Here is a 20,981-nt window from a genome sequence, read left to right on the forward strand (position 1 = left end):
ATTTGAACGGTTTGATGTGATATGAGCTGATCGTTAGATTTAATTACTATTGGTAGAGCGATTTATTGTAATGCTTTTTTCCTCAGTTGGTTAGAACAACCGTGGCAGACTTGTTGCTTACTTGTTCAGATGCAAATATACAGTGAAAATTCTTATTTGGGATATATAGTCCAAAACATAGACTAGAATCTGTGATTGCAAAGTATAGTAAACATCCACACCGGTGCGGTGACTGACAGCAACACATTCACCTCAAAACATTAGATTCATCCACACTGGAGCCGTGCCGGAGCTCATCCCACGCAAGGAAGATAATTCCGCAAGCAGCTGCAATTCCGGGTTTTCAAACAGAGATGGCGACAAAGAGGCAAAACTTGCGGACTAATAATAATAGAATTAATAAATAAAAACGTTGATCTTTAATAATGAAAATTAGAAATGTTGCTCTGGCATTTAGCATAGAAGTTGAAGTACTAAAGGTACTAAAACTGAAATAAAAAGTAAGTAGACAAAAGCTAATAAAAATGACAATAGCACATACAATTACTGAAACTAAAATTAAAAAGAAAACTGAAAATACAAAAATAACCATTTCAGAATATTAATAAATATAATAGATAGTAAATATTACTGTTTGTGTGTGTGTGTTTCTATACCTGCACTCTGTTTCTGAAACTCTGCTGCTTATATCAAAAAAAGACATTCTCATTTATTAACAACAACTATGGGTTAGGAATATATGAGGGTGAGTAAATGACAAGATCATTTTAATTTTTATATTGGGACATTGTTTCATGTGGATTGTCCCTGTAATAAGTAGGTAAAAGCATCCACTGCAGTGTAAAGTGTCATGCTGGATGGTGAAAACGGCAGCGTGTTTTGGTTTCTTCTTGTTCTTCTTTATGAGTACCGGGTACGAATAATTACATTAATAAATATCTACAATTAGAATTTGTTAATGACGTCACAGCATAACACGCAGCTCCTCCTGCCAGCAGTCCCTCATTAGATCTGTGAATGTGTGTGAATCTATTTGTAGTGCCTCATTAGCACGACTCTGAGCTTCAGTCAGCATTAACACACGAATTACTGAAAATCCTGACGCTGGTTTCGTTCCATTCACAAAGCATCTGTTTTAAAGCACTCGAGAGCAAACTCTGTCCTTTCTGCCTCCTGCGTCTCTCCCTCTTTTTTTGCGTACACACACACACACACACACACACACACACACACACACACACACACACACACACACACACACACACACACATATACACACTCACTCTCTCTCTCTCTCTCTCTCTCTATTGTTCTTTTCCTCAGGCAGCAAACATCCCTCTGGTGTGTGAACTGGGCATTGATAAACTATCGTTTGATGACTTCTCTCTGGATGTAGATGCCATGGTCACTGCGGCTCTGCGGATGTTTATGGAGCTGGGAATGGTGCAGAAATTCAAAATAGACTATGAGGTTCACACGTTTGCATTTCTTTAACTCAGCAATATCACATAAGCAAGAGTGCTGTTGTATTGAATATCAGCAAGGCTGGGATTTGATCATAAGCCTGTATTCATTTATAAAAGTAAAATGTGAAAAAAGTTCATATTGAGTAACAAAATTAGTTATTTCTTGTATATTTGTGACAGCGGTAATAGTTCCAAAGAGCCAGATATCCCACTAAAACATGCCCTGTTTTTCAGCACTCTTGACCAATCAAACTAGAAGACAGGAACTACTGTAGCTTTCTTGGTTGTATCGTAACACCACATCTCTTCTTTCTCCTTCTAGACACTTTGTCGGTGGCTGTTGACTGTGAGGAAGAACTATCGCATGGTTCTGTATCATAACTGGAGACATGCATTCAACGTTTGCCAGTGCATGTTTTCCATGCTGACGGTGAGTGACCTACTCTGTGTGTGTTTTTGTGTTAGGAATGGGTTTGATTACTTTAATAAATCATAACTAAAACCAGTAATTGTATGACAACTTTTAAACATTGACGTTTAGAATTGTATACTGTAAACTGTAAATGATAATAAATATAATAATATCATCTGATTCACATGCACTACCGCTCAAAAGTTTGGGGTCAGTTTTTTAATTAATACTTTTATTCAGCAAGGATGCATTAAATTGATCAAAACTAACAGTAAATACATTTATAATGTTATAAAAGATTTCTGTTTCAAATAAATGCTGTTCTTTTAAACTTTCCATTCAGAATCCTGAAAAATGTATCATTACTTATGCAAAAATATGAAGCAGCACAACTGTTTTCAGCATTGATAATAATAAGAAATAGTTTCTTAAGCAGCAAATCAGCATATTAGAATGATTTCTGAAGGATTATGTGACACTGAAGACTGGAGAAATGATGCTGAAAATTCAGCTGTCCATCATAGGAATAAATTATATTTTAAAATACAGTCAGGTTCGGAAGTATTCGGACTTAGTTTTTGTGCTTTTGCCTTTATACACTACTACAGTGGATTTGAAATAAATTAATCAAGATGTGATTGAAATGCAAACTTTTAGCTTTAATTCAAGGGGTTGAACAAAAATATATCATAAAATGCTTAGGAATTATTACAACCATTTTTATACACAGACCCCCCCCCCCCCCCCCCCCCCATTTTCAGGGGCTCAAATGTAATTGGACAAGTAAATGTAATCACAAATAAAATGTTCATTTTTTATATTTTGTTGAGAATCCTTTGCAGGCAATGACTGTCTTAAAGGGTTACTCCACCCCAAAATTTAAAATTTGCCATTAATCACGTACCCCCATGTTGTTCCAAACCTGTAAAAGCTTTGTTCTTCTTTAGAACACAATTTAAGATATTTTGGATGAAAACCAGGAGGTTTGTGTCTGTCCCATTGACTGCCAAGTAAATTACACTGTCAAGGTCCAGAAAAGTATGAAAGACATCGCCAGAATAGTCCATCTGCCATCAGTGGTTCAATCTGAATTTAATGAAGCGACGAGAACACTTTTTCTGCTCAAAGAAAGCAAAAACAACTGTATTCAACAATTCGTCTCCTCTGCTTCAGCGTAGCGCCATTTTGGAGAGTATCCACTGGACGTTTGGAACGACATGGGGATAAGCGATTAATGACAAAATTTTCATTTCGGGGTGGAGTAACCCTTTAAGTCTGGAACTCATGGACATCACCAGAGACTGGGTTTCCTCCGTTGTGATGCTTTGCCAGGCTTTTACTGCAGCTGACTTCAGTTATTTGTTTGTGGGTCTTTCTGCCTTTAGTTTGTCTTCAGCGAGTGAAATGCATGCTCAATCGGGTTGCGATCAGGAGACTGACTTGGCCATTGCAGAATATTCCACTTTTTTACCTTCAAAAACTCCTGGGTTGCTTATTCAGTATGTTTGGGTCATCGTTCATTTGTACTATGCAATGCCGCCCTATCAACTTTGCTCCATTTGACTGAATCTGGGCAGAGAGTATATCCTTCTACACTTCACAATTCATCCGGCTGGTTCTGTCCTCTGTCACATCATCACTAAACACCAGTAACCCAGTGCCACTGGAAGCCATGCGTGTTCATGCCATCACACTGCTCCACCATGTTTCACAGATGATGTTGTATGCTTTGGATCATGAGCTGTTCCAAGTCTTCTCCATACTTTTTTCTTCCCGTCATTCTGGTACAGGTTGATCTTAATTTCAGCTGTCCAAAGAATGCTTTTTCAGAAGTGGTCTGGCTTTTTTAGATGTTTTTTGGCAAAGTCTAATCTGGCCTTGTTTGCACATTTTGGTGAATCCTCTGTATTTGCTCTGGTGAAGTCTTATCTTGATTGTAGACTTTGACAGTGAAACGTCTACCCCCTGGAGAGTGTTCTTCTCTTGGCTGGATGTTGTGAAAGGGTTTTTCTTTACCATGGAGAGAATCCTCCACTCATCCATCACTGTTGTCCTCCATGGAAGTCCAGGCCTTTTGTGTTGGTGTGCTGACCAGTGCGTTCTTTTTTGCTCAGAATGTAACAAACTGTTGATTTGGCCACTCATAATGTTCCTGCTATCTATCAGATGGATTTGTTTTGTTTTTGAAGCCTAACAATTGTCTGTTTTACTTGCATGGAGAGCTCCTTTGACCGCATGATGTGGGTTCACAGCAACAGCTTCCAAATGCAAATGGCACACTTAGAATCAACTCCAGACGTTTTACTTGCTTAGTTGATGTAAAAATAACGAAGGAATAGCCCACATCTGTCCATGAAACAGCTTTTGAGTCAGCTATCCAATTACTTATGGTCCCTTGAAAAAGGGGGAGGTACATGTTAAAGAGCTGTAATTCCTTAACCTTTCCTCCAATTTTGATTAAAATACCCTCAAATCAGTGTGCACTTTAAGCCCATATTCATTATATAACTTGAATATGTTTTGGTCAGCAGCTAAAATAATAAAACAAATTGTGCCTGTGTCCAAATATATATGGACCTGACTGTATATACAAATACAAAATAGATCTTTAATATGCAATAATATTTCACAACATTACTGTTTTTTATTGTATTTTTAAATCAAATTAATGAAGGCTTGATGAGCATAGGAGACTTATTTGAAAAGCTTTAAAAATCTTACCGACCCCAAAAATTCCAGAGCACATATTCTGATATGAATATTAATAAAGTCTTTATTTTAATTCGCTCAACACATTGTTGATATTGAAAATGTCATTGATTATTAATTGGTTCAATTAAAAAGATAGTCGTCTTAATTTGTTAAATGCTGTTGGTCACTTTTTGTTATTAGCTTGTAGTGCAACATACTATATAAATTAATTGCAGTTTCTCAGACATTGATATTATTAATATTATTATTAGCGTTAAAGCTGTGGTGTGTGTGTGTTCCTCAGCCTCTGTCTTTGTACATTTACCACAGAAGTGTGACATTTATGTTTATATGTGTTAATTTGCAGACGGCCGGCTTCCAGGAGACTCTGACTGAGATGGAGATTCTGGCTCTGATAGTGGGCTGCATCTGCCATGATCTGGACCACAGAGGAACCAACAATGCTTTCCAGGCCAAGTGAGACTCTGCTACTCAACTGCTAGTCCAATACTAGACTCACGTCTGGTGTCTTTTAAAGCTTACACCATTTTATGAAGCTGAATGCTGGATGTCTTCACTTTGCACATGAACTGAATAACATTTGTGTCTTTCTCAGGACGGGATCAGCTCTCTCTCTTCTTTATGGGACATCAGCCACGCTAGAGCACCATCATTTCAACCATGCTGTTATGATCCTGCAGAGCGAGGTAAACTTAAAGTTACCATGAAATGAAAAGTTAATTTCTCAAAAATGCAAATCCTTGACAGGTCACAAATCACAAATCCTTGACAGGTCTTACAATTTGGAATATAAAATTTCACATGACATATTGCACTGTGCCATTATTTATTTAACAAAAATAAAGTCAAAATGGAAAAACCATGTGTGACAAAGTTAGGACACCCTTACTGTTAACATAGGAATTAAGAAGGTAAGTAGCAGTCAGGCACTGCTTATAAAATGCCTTTGATTAACTGATCATCAGCAAGTGTGAGCACCTCTGTAAAAGCAGATGTTTTGGCAGTTTGCTGGTCTGGAGCCATCAGGTTTGTGTTAACACAATGCCAAAGAGGAAAGACATCAGAAATTATCTTAGAGAATCAATTGTTGCTGCCATCAATCTGGGAAGAGTAATATGGCCATTTTTAAACAATTTGAAGTCCATCATTCTACAGTGAGGTATAGATTATTCACAAGTGGAAGACATTCAAAACAGACACCAAACCTCCCAGGATGGACGTCTCTGCAAATTCACTCCAAGATCAGACCTGGTAACGCTCAGAGAAATGGCAGGCAACCCAAGAACTACACCGCAGACTCTACGGGCCTCAGCTAACATGTGAAATGATAAAGTTCATGACAGTACAATTAAAAAAATATGGGACAGAAAAAAAAGCCTCTTCTATCTAAAAAGCATGGCAGCACAGTTTAGGTTTGCAAAGTTACATCTAAACAAACCATAAGACCAGTGTTGGGGGTAACGCATTACAAGTAACGCGAGTTACGTAATAATATTACTTTTTTCAAGTAACTAGTAAAGTAACGCATTACTTTTTAATTTACTTTTTAATTTTAAGTTACTTTTTCAAAAAGTTATATTTTTCCCATTTATTGACTGACAGTGCGCTGTCATTCTGTTACTGTAGTTCTAGACTAAATGTGAATGTGCATTAATTCATCCCACTCGCAAAAAAATTTAGTATTCATCAGAATTAATTAAAACAGTGAAATGCAAACTCAGAATATGATGCAAAAAGAATATGCATCAGAATATGATCCAGTTCAACCATACTAAGCAGCAAAAATGACTTTAGATAAACTAACAATTGTACTTCGTTGTTTTTTTTTTTTTTGCTGAAGAGTGTTGAACCTTCTTCTCCTGCGTTCTACTGCACAGACGTGAATTTACTTTTCCTTCAGCCTGAGGTTTATTCATTACACTTTTTGGTGTGAAAGGGCTTTTACATTTGCTATGATTACAACTTTCTTGTATTAAAAACAAGCCCTGCTCATATTTAAAAAGTAACGCAAAAGTAACGTAACGCATTACTTTCCATAAAAAGTAACTAAGTAACGTAATTAGTTACTTTTTTAGGGAGTAACGCAATATGCAGTGTTTGGGAAAGTTACTTTTAAAAGTAATGCATTACAATAAGACTTACAATAGTCCAGTCAAAGTCCAGACCTCATCCTGACTGAAATGATGTGGTGAGAGCTGTGCATTAACAAATGCCCACAAACCTCAATAAACTGGAGCAACGTTGTAAAGAAGAGTGGAACGAATTTCCTCCAGAACGATTTGAGAGACTGAATAAGTCCTACAGAAAATTATTAATTTAAGTTATTGCTGCTAAAAGTGGATCTACTGGCAATTGATCCATAGGGTGTCCTAACTTTGTCACACGTTTTTTCCATTTTGGCTTAATTTTTGTTAATTAAATAATAGCACAGTGTGGTATGTAATGTGATGTTGTTCATCTGAGGTTTTATTTTCCAAATTTTAAGACCTGCCTAGGACCAGATAATTTTTTATGTCCTGATACAGAAAACCATGAAATTCAATAGGGTGTCCTAACTTTTTCACATGACTGTATATATATTTTTTCACATGGCTGTATATATATATATATATATATATATATATATATATATATATATATATATATATATATATATATATATATGGCAACCAAACAACAACAATCCAATCAATTCCCATGGACAAAAACAAGTCATGTCCAGCATTTCTTTTTCTCATTCAAGAAGCTGTTTTCTCAGTGTCACAATTGAGAAGAATGAATTATTTGAACTCCAGTACAAAGTTACAAATAAATGAGAACTTCTTGACTAGAAATTAAACTATTATACAAATCAGTTTACTAGAAGAATTTGCTAAAAATTCCATAATACAAATGATTTACAAGAAATATTGTAGTACCTACAGTTTACAATGAGTTATAATTTTGAAAATAATCCATACAACAATCTACCTTCACTTCTGTTGTTGAACACCAACTACAATACTGTGATAAATCTACAATCTATACGATTCTTTAACTTAAGCCATAATACAAATCACTTTAACAAAAAAAAAAAAAATAGGCAAACAGCTCAAGTCAACTTATATACTGCTTGTATTGGGAAGACTTTTACACTTTCACTTCATATAATCAGTTACACTCAACCAATGCCATACAAAAAATCATTTTAACCACAGTAAATGGGGGAAGTGAGAGCGAGAGAGAGAGAGAGGTGAATAAATTACACCCTGTGGTAACTGACAGATGTTGACTGTGAATAATTGCTTTCTACGGATACAGCATGTTTATCTGTGTCACTGTCATTTGCATACAAATGAGCTTCGGTCATCATTTACTCAGAGAAAGAATGTGTTCACTGACCAGCAGACAGACAAGTATTAATTAAGTTGGTCCTTAAAGAAATGGGAACGGTTGCCCTGCTCTTTAATCTGGTAGGGCAGATATAGGCTATCCTATTTCCCATCATGCCTTGCACTTACTGAAACTGGAGTTTACTGGAGTGAAATCTATTTGAACAAGCCTAGGACATTTTCTGAAAATAATTAAATTAAAGTGAAAGTATTAAAATATTTGAAAAATATGTCAAACATGAGTAAATGGAAGTGTGTGTATGTATGGGTTTTAAAGAAATGTCTTTCCTTTTCGTAAGGCAGCAGGAGGACTCACTGTTTAAACTTCACACATATTTTTTTTTTTGGCGCACGTTTAAATATCAGTTTATTTTAATCATGCACTCTGATGTAAGCATGCGTGGGTGGCTTGAATTCAGTTACATGTTAAGTAAATGGTTATATATTCATACACAAACACACTTTATATGGAAATGTATCCTGACATAGGACTATCTGAAAAGTACCTGTATCTGTAAGATAAAAATACATTGCCACACTGAGCCAGTTGACTTACCATGAAACACCATCAGTGCAGATATATCTTCTCAAACATCTTCAAAATTGACTTTTTGCCGGGCAGAACCATATTTAATGACACCTAAATGAATGAAAATACTTTTGTTTAATAATTTAAATTTTTTCTTTGTCTCTCCAGGGTCACAATATTTTCTCTAATCTGTCGTCACGTGAGTATGGAGAACTCATGCAGCTCCTAAAACAATCCATACTGGCCACAGACTTAACGCTCTACTTCCAGTAAGTACTGAAATAACACACACTTCTGTCTCTGTCTCATCAAATCAATTCAGTATGAATGTGCCAAATCTACACTACACTTCAAAAGTCTTGGGTCAGTAAGATTGAAATAACTACTTTTATTCAAAATACATGTATTAAATTGATCAAAAAATTACAGTAAAAGCATTTATAGTATTATTCGATTTCTGTTTTAGATAAATGTTCTTATTTTGAACTTCATTTTCAATAAAAAATCTTGAAATAAACTGTGGCTTCTACAAAAATATTACTCAACCATGTTTTCGTCACTGATAGTAGTAAGAAGCATTTTTGAGCAGCAAATCGGCATATCAGAATGATTTCTGGAGGATCTCGTGACTCTGAAGACTGGAGTAATGATGCTGAAAATTCACAGAAACAAATGACATTTTACAATATATTTAATTATATTAACATTTCACACTGTTATGGCTTTTACTCTGTTTTTTATCAAATAAATGTAGCCTTGGTGAGGCTTAAAAAATGTAAAAGACGACGTCAAAAATATTTAAAAAAATCATACCGACTACAAACTTTTAAACAGTAGTTATGTATCTATAATATTACCTAGATGTACACAAATGAACTGTATACCTTGGCAGAAGGTATTAGTTAATAATAATTTGTGCATGTGTGTGAATGTTTCCCTGCTTCACACTGATGTTGGTAGCAGATGTGATAGTTTTCCTGATCCGTACTGCCTCCATGTGGCAGCTCTGTGACCTGCACAGTACTTATGGAGTTTTCATTGACAGGAACAGGAATTCCTTCTTTGAGCTGGTGAATAAAGGTGAATACAACTGGAACGTGAAGGAACACAGAGACATGTGCAGGTCAGTTACATATGAACATGTCTGCACAAACGCACACCAAATACCTTTACATTTCTGATTCTAACTCATTTCTAAACATCTCTCAGGTCGATGTTGATGACAGCATGTGATCTGGGTGCTGTCACTAAACCCTGGGAGATTTCATGCAAGGTAGATGCTCTTTCCACAATACACCACGGATGAGTAAGGAAATTAATATGACTGGGGATTGGGGGAAAAAAAAGCTGAAGTGAAATAAAATATTAGATATTTAACTTTGAAAATTAGAAATGTTTCTTTGGCAACTAAGTGAAGTAAGTTTAAGTTAAAATACAAAAATTACTAAAACTAAAATTAAAAAGAATAAAAACCACATAAAATGACTAAAACTTAAACTGAAATGAAAATTAAAGTGAAAATGAAAAATACAGAATAAAAGCTCATTTATAAGTACTATAATGATCAAACTTAAATGCTAGTGTGTTAACGTGTCTTCTACTTTCTAACAGGTTGCAGAGCTGGTGACTAGTGAGTTTTTCGAGCAGGGAGACAGAGAGCGATCAGAACTAAAACTGACTCCCTCGGTAAGCTTAACACTCTTAAATCACCTGATCACATCATGATCACATGCCTTTTATAGAAGGAATGTATTTTTGTTAGAACAAAAATGTGTGTTAAGCTGTAAAATGCTTGAATTGATGCAAAAGTGTATAGCATCTTTACATGGCCATGACAGATTATGACAGAACTTTACAATTTGTTTGCTCTGGTATGATCCAGTTATACAGGTCCTTCTCAAAAAATTAGCATATTGTGATAAAGTTCATTATTTTCTGTAATGTACTGATAAACATTAGACTTTCATATATTTTAGATTCATTACACACAACTGAAGTAGTTCAAGCCTTTTATTGTTTTAATATTGATGATTTTGGCATACAGCTCATGAAAACCCAAAATTCCTATCTCAAAAAATTAGCATATCATGAAAAGGTTCTCTAAACAAGCTATTAACCTAATCATCTGAATCAACTAATTAACTCTAAACACCTGCAAAAGATTCCTGAGGCTTTTAAAAACTCCCAGCCTGGTTCATTACTCAAAACCGCAATCATGGGTAAGACTGCCGACCTGACTGCTGTCCAGAAGGCCATCATTGACACCCTCAAGCAAGAGGGTAAGACACAGAAAGAAATTTCTGAACGAATAGGCTGTTCCCAGAGTGCTGTATCAAGGCACCTCTGTGGGAAGGAAAAAGTGTGGCAGAAAACGCAACACAACGAGAAGAGGTGACCGGACCCTGAGGAAGACTGTGGAGAAGGACCGATTCCAGACCTTGGGGGACCTGCGGAAGCAGTGGACTGAGTCTGGAGTAGAAACATCCAGAGCCACCGTGTACAGGCGTGTGCAGGAAATGGGCTACAGGTGCCGCATTCCCCAGGTCAAGCCACTTTTGAACCAGAAACAGCGGCAGAAGTGCCTGACCTGGGCTACAGAGAAGCAGCACTGGACTGTTGCTCAGTGGTCCAAAGTACTTTTTTCGGATGAAAGCAAATTTTGCATGTCATTCGGAAATCAAGGTGCCAGAGTCTGGAGGAAGACTGGGGAGAGGGAAATGCCAAAATGCCTGAAGTCCAGTGTCAAGTACCCACAGTCAGTGATGGTCTGGGGTGCCATGTCAGCTGCTGGTGTTGGTCCACTGTGTTTTATCAAGGGCAGGGTCAATGCAGCTAGCTATCAGGAGATTTTGGAGCACTTCATGCTTCCATCTGCTGAAAAGCTTTATGGAGATGAAGATTTCATTTTTCAGCACGACCTGGCACCTGCTCACAGTGCCAAAACCACTGGTAAATGGTTTACTGACCATGGTATTTTGTGCTCAATTGGCCTGCCAACTCTCCTGACCTGAACCCCATAGAGAATCTGTGGGATATTGTGAAGAGAAAGTTGAGAGACGCAAGACCCAACACTCTGGATGAGCTTAAGGCCGCCATCGAAGCATCCTGGGCCTCCATAACACCTCAGCAGTGCCACAGGCTGATTGCCTCCATGCCACGCCGCATTGAAGCAGTCATTTCTGCAAAAGGATTCCCGACCAAGTATTGAGTGCATAACTGAACATAATTATTTGAAGGTTGACTTTTTGTATTAAAAACACTTTTCTTTTATTGGTCGGATGAAATATGCAAATTTTTTGAGATAGGAATTTTGGGTTTTCATGAGCTGTATGCCAAAATCATCAATATTAAAACAATAAAAGGCTTGAACTACTTCAGTTGTGTGTAATGAATCTAAAATATATGAAAGTCTAATGTTTATCAGTACATTACAGAAAATAATGAACTTTATCACAATATGCTAATTTTTTGAGAAAGACCTGTATTGCATGAAACTGAAGTTTGCACACACGCTCTTCCAATTTTAAAAGAAAAATAGCTAGCTTTTTCCCCAGTATATTTCCCATTGGCCTGGATTGTGAGGCAGAAGGTAACATTAGGAAGTCTCGGGATGCCACAGCTTTGAAGCTCTTTGTAGAGACGCTCGCCTCAGGTTAAACGTCTCAGTCTTTTGCTCAGAGTGTGTGGGTGTTAGCATGATATATTCAAACACGGACCCTCTATCTCTGTGCTGCAGCCCGCACTGCCACACACACACACACACACACACACACATATAGATCTGCAAAGAGAAAGAAAAGAGCACAGGCATTATCAGCTACAACAGACAAGTGCATTAAATTAATTGTCTTAAAGGCAAACATTAATTAAACCACGAACTATGACCATCTAATCACATCTGTAGGTGGAGATGGTGAACAATATAAAGAAAAACACATGAAAAGGGTTCATTCAAGAGGGTCCGTGTCTCTGTTTCTCAAAGGAGAATGTTATTGCCCAGAGGTTGCGCTTTTATATCTCTTTATATTTAATGGTTTTTAATTTGTGTTTCTTTGAAGTATCAACTTTGTCTCAAATAAAAAGAGATACAAATGAGACAATTGTTGATGTACAGTAAGAGTATAGAGGATATTTCAGTTTAGTGTTCAGAAAAATCTTCAGATGGCTCTTGTGAAAAAGAAGTGTACTTGTATTGAATTTGCACTTGTAGTGTACTTGGAATCTTATATATATAATATATTGCTGAAATTAAAGACCACTTAAGTGTTCACTTTCATGACTGTTTCTTAAAACACTTTGTAATATTGGGAAATTTAAAGTTTTACTTTAAAGTGCATTTTTAATCATTATGTATTAATCTTTTTTTTTTTTGTGCATCATGAAATTACATATAAAGATTAACTTAAGTCCTACTTAAGTGGGTCAAAAAAGCAGTCTAAAGTCCAGCTAATTACATTTAAACTATTCATTTTAAGTTATATTCTTTTCAATTATTTATCTATTATTTCTATACGTACTCTTTTTAAAAGCAGTCTAAAAATGCACTTCTTTTCGCAAAGGGGCTTAAGCAAATGTCTTCGTTTGTTCATTTTGTCTGAGAAAAGCTTTAGGGTTTTTTCATCTTCTATGGATCGCAGCACATTTATTCGTTTGTATTTGTGTGTGTGTAATAGGCAATTTTTGACCGAAACCGCAAAGATGAGCTGCCAGGTCTACAGCTGGAGTGGATTGATGGAATCTGTGCGCCGCTGTATGAGGTAATACATCATCAATACAGTCAATGAAAGCTGATAATGTGAAAAAAATCTTGTATAGAGAACAGTCAAAGAGGGTATTTACCCAATTGATAAAAAAAACATATTTATACATATAACTTAAAGCTTGAATTGTCCTTTCTGCCACACTAGAGCCACCAAATGAAATTGCAAAAACATTTCCCAATCATTCCACCCATCTTCTATTGGTTAGACAAAGATAGTTTCACATATATAATAATATATGTTTTTAAATAAATGGAACAGTTTAATAAAAAAAAAAAAACATCAGGCATTTATGGCTCATATAGTATGCAGAAAAAGCACCTCGGTTTTATTCAGAGACCCAAACTGAGTAAAAATGTGCAATTTGGTGGAGATGTTATTGTTTATATGACCAAAAAGTAAGATGACAGTCTGATAGCTTGTAATGTAAATCACTAAGATCTTTTTATAATACATGTACAACTTACATACAATGCATATAAATATCAGTTGTCACTCTATATCTCACAATAATATGTCTTTAAGATGATATTTAAATGCTTGGTTTCTTGATCAAAGCTCTGTAGTTTGTATTGTTGGCAGCAAAACATAGAATGCAGTTTCATAAAATACATTGTTCATTGACAGATGAACAAATAAAATGTTTCTCAAAAGCCGGATGGATCACATTTGAGACTTTGTAATATGATTTTTCTAAAAAGTGATGTATGGATAATCAAGTAAACATAAGCTGATTTAGTCCAGTAAGTACCATTCTTGAAATAGTACAATATAAAAGTTATTCATATGTTTGCTTTATAAAAATCAGTAAAGATTTCACAGAGAAAAGACAACCTGGAGGAGGACATTTTTACAATTAAATTAAACAGCCTTTCACTTGCTAAAAAAAGTCAATTAGATGACAGAAGGCATGTAGTAGAGTGGATTTTGTACAACAGGTTTAGATTTAGAGGCCTTAGAAATGTGTGTATCAACTATGATACAGTAGGCTACATAGGGTTATTAGAAATATTCACACATTTTCATGGACACAGTTCCCTCAAACATTCCCTGTCTCATTCTTCTCCCTTTTATTCTGCCTGTATGAAGAGAAATATCAGTCTAGCAGGCCAGATCTCAGAGACAGGCGTAACACGATGTCATGCATGCTTTGTATGCTCTAATTCCTCTATTAGCCTTCATCCTCAAAGAAAGGCAGAGATGAGGACGCTCAATAATGTTGTAAGTTACACGAAAAACTGAATTTTACAGTTTCTGAGGAGAATTAACCTCTGCCAGAAGGTCAGGGTGGTGCTTTATGTGGTGTTGTGAAATGCAGTTGCTAGGGTATTCTGGCTGATTGCTATGCCATTGCTTTGCTACAGTAGGTGGTTGCTAGGGTACTTGTCCAAGTCAAAAGTCTCTGTGATATTCTGCTCTTTAAATATGAGAGTGTGGATTTGATCAGATCACTGACACTAAGAATGAGCAGCATTTAAGTGTGTTGCTTGCCTTAGCAAACTAATTACATTACCACTAATTAAATGTCTGAAGAGAAGAAATTCTCTTTTCATTCAGTTTTTATTTCAAGTGGGTTTTGAGAGCTTGGTTTAAAATCACTTGCATGTATGAATTAAATGGAAAGCTGTTACAGGCAGAGCGGATTTCTTCATAGATTTTGCCACACTGTCTCTCTGTGTGTGTGTGTGTGTGTGTGTGTGTGTGTTTAAAGAATCCTGCCAGTCACACACACTGCAGGAAAGCAGGAAATGTGTGGGAGTGTTTTTTTGCCTTGACCGTCCTCCCTCTCTCACATTGTTCCTCTCGTTTTAAACTTCTTCACTATTGCTCATTTGCATGTGTCCAGATCTATCAAGCTCAAGGCCATAACCATATCTTGGAAATTAGATGGATAGATCCTTTTTTTTATTTAAAGGATTAAAAGGGATTTAAGGCAATAATAAAATAAATAAGAACAGTATAAAACAAATCATTTCAGTTCACGCCTTTTTAATTTGAAAAATAATTTAAAAGATGCACACATTCACTCTTATTTGTATGACTAATATGTCAAAAACTCAAAATGTTTCTTGTCTTATCATTTTTAGTTAGCCACTTCAACTTCAAAATTAGCAGTTTGCAGCACTGGATATTACTGTCTCTTACCTGTTCTTTAGTTAACGTTAAAACTGAAGTTTTGCATTTGAATTTGCACTTGTCTTCTCTGAACAGTAAAGCCTGCCTCCTTTTTGATGAACCTTCTCAATTATTTTGACATTACGAGTGCTGATGGACCACCAAGGCAGAACAGCCTTAAAAGGTCACTTTTAAAACAAGGGTATGCAGGAAAGTCATGGCAACAATAAACAGTTGTGTAATGAAGTGCAGCAGAGCAGCATCAAGAGTTTTAAATTACAGTATTAAATATTGGGGAAGACAATTTGGTCATGTCTAATTAAAATTGTGGTGGACATGTTCCCCTTAGTATCTTTGGTGTTTACAGACCTTGATATACAAAAGGTTACAGTTACAGTGAAAAATATTTCAAGTGTTTTTGGCAATACAATGAAACTCAATGGGGTCTGATGTTGTTTAGACCCCAACATTCTTCCAAATATCTTCTATGTTCTACAGAAGAAAGAATACAGGTTTGGAATGGCATGATGACATGAAACCAGCTAAGCTGGTTTGCTGCTCTCTTAGCTCATGCAGATTTGGTGGCTGGGTGGTTCTAGATGCGTTTTAGGCATTTTTCAGCTGGCTAGGCTTCTATAACCAACTACAAAACCAACATATAGTAAAATCTAACCAACTAAACCATTTTGTTCAGCAGCTTTATTTTTAAGGCATAATATAATTTTTTACCACAAACTTTAATTTGAGATTGAACGATAATTGGCGGATCCCTTCATCACTGCTGTGGGCCGCCTGTGCTGGCGATTAATGGTCAGATTTTCTGCATGTAACGACAGATAATTCAACAAAACACTTGACTGAAGCATGGAGAGTGTTTTTCCAGCACATGGCAGCATTATGACAGTTTATCACTGAGCAACTCAAACAACAGCTCATTTATTCATGTGCAGTCATTCCTCACTTTAATGCTTTAGAGTTAACTAAAAATGTGTGATGTTCTCGAACAGTGACATGAGAATCACAAGAATCTGTCCTTCCTGTTTGAATGTTGATTTCTAGTGAATACAGTCGCCTTTTTTTTCTTCTTCACATTCTAGTAAAAATCCTTAACCTTAATTAGGTGGTTTTGAATATAGTTGCTTTAAAACGAGTACCTGTTATGAAAAATAAATAATATACTTTGAACGAATATCCAAACTGAAAACTGAATACACAGTAATATCTTCAGACACTAAATTACATGTTAAATTGCAGTTAAATGAAAATGTTTGAGTTTAAATGTATATAAAATGCAGTTAGCTGAACTTTAGAGTATTTTTGACCCACTTACAGTGGGGCAAATAAGTATTTGATACACTGACGATTTTTTACGTTTTCCCACTTACAAAGAATGGAGAGATCTGTAATTTTGATCATAGGTACACCTCAACTGTGAGAGACAGAATCTTAAAAAAAATCCAGAAAATCACATTGTGTGATTTTGAAATAATTAACTTCCATTTTATTGCATGAAATAAGTATTTGATCACCTACCAACCAGCAAGAATTCTGGCTCTCACAGACCTGTCAGTTTGTCTTTAAGAAGCCCTCCTATCCTCCACTCATTACCGGTATTAATTGCACCTCTTTGAACTTGTTACCTGTATAAAAGACACCTGTTCAATCTATCAGACTCCAACCTCTCCACTATGGGCAAGACAAAAGAGCTGTTTAAGGACACTAGGGACAAAATTATAGACCTGCACAAGGCTGGAATGGGCTACAGGACAATAGGCAAACAGCTTGGTGAGAAGGCAACAACTGTTGGCGCAATTATTAGAAAATGGAAGAAATTCAAGATGACTGTCAATCTACCTCGGACTGGGGCTCCATGCAAGATCTCGCCTCGTGGAGTATCAATGATCCTGAGAAAGTTGAGGGATCAGCCTAGAACTACACGGGAGGACCTGGTCAATGACCTGAAGAGAGCTGGTACCACAGTGTCAACGGTTACCATTATTAACACACTACACCGTCATGGATTAAAATCCTGCAGCGTGCGCAAGGTTCCCCTGCTTAAGCCAGCACATGTCCAGGCCCGTCTGAAGTTTGCCAAAAGACCATCTGGATGATCCAGAGAAGGCATGGGAGAAAGTCATGTGGTCAGATGAGACGAAAATAGAACTTTTTGGTATAAACTCCACTCGCTGTGTTTGGAGGAAGAAGGATGAGTACAATCCTAAGAACACCATCCCAACCGTGAAGCATGGGGGTGGAAACATCATGCTTTGGGGGTGCTTTTCTGCAAAGGGGACAGGACGACTGCACCGTATTGAGGGGAGGATGATGGGGCCATGTATCGCGAGACTTTGGGCAACAACCTCCTTCCCTCAGTAAGAGCATTGAAGATGGGTCATGGCTGGGTCTTCCAGCATGACAATGACCCCAAACACACAGCAAGGGCAACTAAGGAGTGGCTCCGTAAGAAGCATTTCAAGGTTCTGGAGTGGCCTAGCCAGTCTCCAGACCTGAACCCAATAGAAAATCTATGGAGGGAGCTGAAACTCCCCAAAACCTGAAAGATCTGGAGAAGACCTGGATGGAGGAGTGGGCCAAAATCCCTGCTGCAGTGTGTGCAAACCTGGTCAAGAACTACAGGAAACGTCTGACCTCTGTAATTGTAAACAAAGGTTTCTGTACCAAATATTAAGTTCTATTTTTCTATTGTATCAAATACTTATTTCATGCAATAAAATGGAAATTAATTATTCAAAAATACAATGATTTTCTGGATTTTTTTTTTATATTCTGTCTCTTGAGGTGTACTTACGGTGCAAATTACAGATCTCTCCATTCTTTGCAAGTGGGAAAACTTGAAAAATCGGCAGTGTATCAAATACTTATTTGCCCCACTGTATGTAGGACTTAAGTACACTGTTATATGTAAATTCATAATTATTTCTACTGTCTTTTAAATGTGGTTAAAGTGAACGTACTGACAAGCATTTATGATAAACTAAATTATACTTTAATGCCATTCCTTTTAAAACTTGTAAGGCATGTATTTGTAATGTTGAGGTTGCAGTTTAATACATTTAAATACAGTATATTAACTTAACATGCAATATTGAATAACACACTACAGTTAAGATTATAATCAAGTGCTTTACATGTGCTTTAGTATGTTAGTCAACACATGAAAATAAGTGTATTTCTTTAAAGCACAACAAAAGATCCTTTAAAAAATCATTTAAAATGTACTTTAAAGTACAACTTTTAATTTGACATCACAAAGTGGACTTTTTAAAAGCGCAAGTTAAGAAATGAAAGTGTATCTCTTTGAGCACACTTAAGTGATGTTTTATTTCATCGATATTTTATCTGCAAGTAGTTTTTTAATATACTTTTAAGATTGAGTACACTGCATTTTATTACAATTCAGCAAACATTTTTTTTTTTTACTATTGTTTGTGCATTAAAATTAATAGACGTATCAATTTTTAAAGGGTGGATCTTATGTTGTTAATGTGTCTACCATTGGTGCAAATGCAGTTTACATAAATCAGCTCATTCTCTCTTTCTCTCCAGACATTTGCCAAATTAAACCCCAAACTACAGCCAATGGTTGACTTGATCAAGGCCAATCGTGCCAAATGGGAAGAGCTTCACCACAGACACCAGCTCAGCCAGGAAACCAGCAGCCCTGGCAGTCCACATAACGCAGACGCCACTGCAACCAGCTGCAGCTGCGCAGGCACCAGCGACGCGGGTCCTTTTCATTCCGTGAGCTAACTCCCGAGAGAGAGAAGCCTGCCAGATTTCGCCACAATGCTTCTCTCTGACCCGCAGCAATGCAGACAGAGGGAGTTTTGACCTCTGCTGCACGCTTCAGACCAGCAGCCATTACCTCACTAGCACCCTCTATTGGGCATTTGCTCTGTCTGCGAGCACTTCAGGCAACCGTGACCGAGTTTGCGTTCGTCTCTACAGTGCAAAGACTGCACGTTTAGCTAGCAACGGAGAACCTTAGGGATGTGTTTACGCCCAGAAGCTAATTGGCTGGATTAGCTACTTTAGGGCTAGCATGCTAACATAAAGACTCTATCGTGCGCGTAAGCTACTTTCAGCAGGGACTGTTTAAGAAGGATTGCCGCTGTTTGAAAGGTATGATAGTGTATTTTTCCCTTTGTAGCTTTGATCTTGTTGAATGGACACATATCTTGAGCACTGGAGCTCGGTTTTGTTCTGTGCGTATGTCATGTGAAGAAATGACTACTGCAGGATTTGACTCTGTGTTTTGCCTTTGTTGTTTTAGCTGATGTATTTATTCCAGGATCAGGGGTTTGTGGAGCCGTGGGGCTCTTGGCAATGCTTGCAATGCAAATCCACTCCAGCGCTGTACTCTGTGCCTTGGTAAAACCCTATGATAATGCATGCAGCCCGTCCTTGACATCACTCTTCTCTCTAGTTCACACTGCATATCATCATGGATTTTCCCTCTTGTCTTGGGCCTGTTTCATATCTCGAAGGTAAGCAGCGTGTTTTTATTCCAGCGCCCATGATGAAAAATTCAAGTCCTTGCATCATTTATTCACACTTTTTTTGTTTCAAGTAGGGGTGTGCGATATATATCTTCTACGATAATATCATAATTGTTTAAACGATATGCGATTTGACATTATCAAGTATATTGCAAAAACCGAACAATAAACAAGTCCAATAAACAAGAAGCTAATATTAATTGACAGTTGCAGTTTAGACTCAAGTCCCTGTTTTTGCTCTATTTCGTCAACTAAAATAGTTTCAAGCAAAGCCACGGCAGAACTGTTTTGCTTCTCTGAGAAACACATGATGGTGTTTCGTTACTGAACTAATCAGCCTTAATCTGAACGAATCGGTTGAATTAATGATTCAATGACTCACTCATGCAGTAATTTGCCACCGATTTTAAGGATATTTAAAGTATGTTCCCTTTTTTTCCCAAATCAGTTCAAATATCAGTATTCAATGTTGTTGTTTTTTTGTTTTTTTTACATCAAAACATTAATTATGCATTGTAGCTGCAGGTTAAATGCATTCATGTCCTGCGTTTAACATCTAAATGCCACTTCAGATGCAGATTCTGTGCCACCTCTGCATTTCAAATTTAATTTGAGGTGTAACAGCCCTCTAGTGTCTTACTCTTTGAATTTATTGATTACATTTAAGAATTTGACACAAAATAAAAGGTAAAAATCAATTTAAACTTATTGGAAAAGTTCATTTCTGTTTCTCCTATAAACTAGCCACCTCACAGAACATGAAGAGTATCAAAAGTTTTGGGAGTCAGCCGTCCACGACAGTCCTAAACCTGCCAAAATATTAGCATAATAACATGCTCAGCAAAATATTGTCTAATTATCGTTATAAACAAAATTCCAGAAAATATTGAGATTTTTTTTTTTTTTTTCATTATCGCACACCCCTAGTATATATGATGCAAAAAAATGCAATTCTGAAGATTTGTACTCTGGTGCGTTTCCCAAAATCATAGTTTACCAACAATGCTTGCGAGTTCTGTTGTTACCAACATAGTTCAACAGTTTGGTGTTTCCCAAATCTATAGTTCCAACAAACATTCGCAAACAACTTGCAAAG

The 20,981-nt window shown here is 36.7% G+C and overlaps 1 protein-coding gene across 1 annotated transcript in view; it reads left to right on the forward strand.

Moving 5' to 3' along the window:
* Window positions 1-19,136, forward strand: part of LOC306876323 (dual 3',5'-cyclic-AMP and -GMP phosphodiesterase 11A) — a gene marked incomplete at both ends in the record, with an annotated part of 83,728 nt that extends 64,592 nt beyond the window's left edge. Inside the window, 10 exons of the mRNA XM_079427407.1 lie at window positions 1,324-1,470; window positions 1,789-1,896; window positions 4,937-5,046; window positions 5,186-5,276; window positions 8,659-8,759; window positions 9,536-9,613; window positions 9,700-9,763; window positions 10,102-10,176; window positions 13,164-13,247; window positions 18,933-19,136. Of these exons, the coding sequence (XP_079283533.1) occupies window positions 1,324-1,470; window positions 1,789-1,896; window positions 4,937-5,046; window positions 5,186-5,276; window positions 8,659-8,759; window positions 9,536-9,613; window positions 9,700-9,763; window positions 10,102-10,176; window positions 13,164-13,247; window positions 18,933-19,136 (1,062 nt within the window). The remainder of the gene's footprint in view (window positions 1-1,323; window positions 1,471-1,788; window positions 1,897-4,936; window positions 5,047-5,185; window positions 5,277-8,658; window positions 8,760-9,535; window positions 9,614-9,699; window positions 9,764-10,101; window positions 10,177-13,163; window positions 13,248-18,932) is intronic.
* Window positions 19,137-20,981: the final 1,845 nt, after the last annotated feature.

Source organism: Barbus barbus (assembly GCF_936440315.1).
Source record: "Barbus barbus genome assembly, chromosome: 10".
Classification (NCBI taxonomy): domain Eukaryota; kingdom Metazoa; phylum Chordata; class Actinopteri; order Cypriniformes; family Cyprinidae; genus Barbus; species Barbus barbus.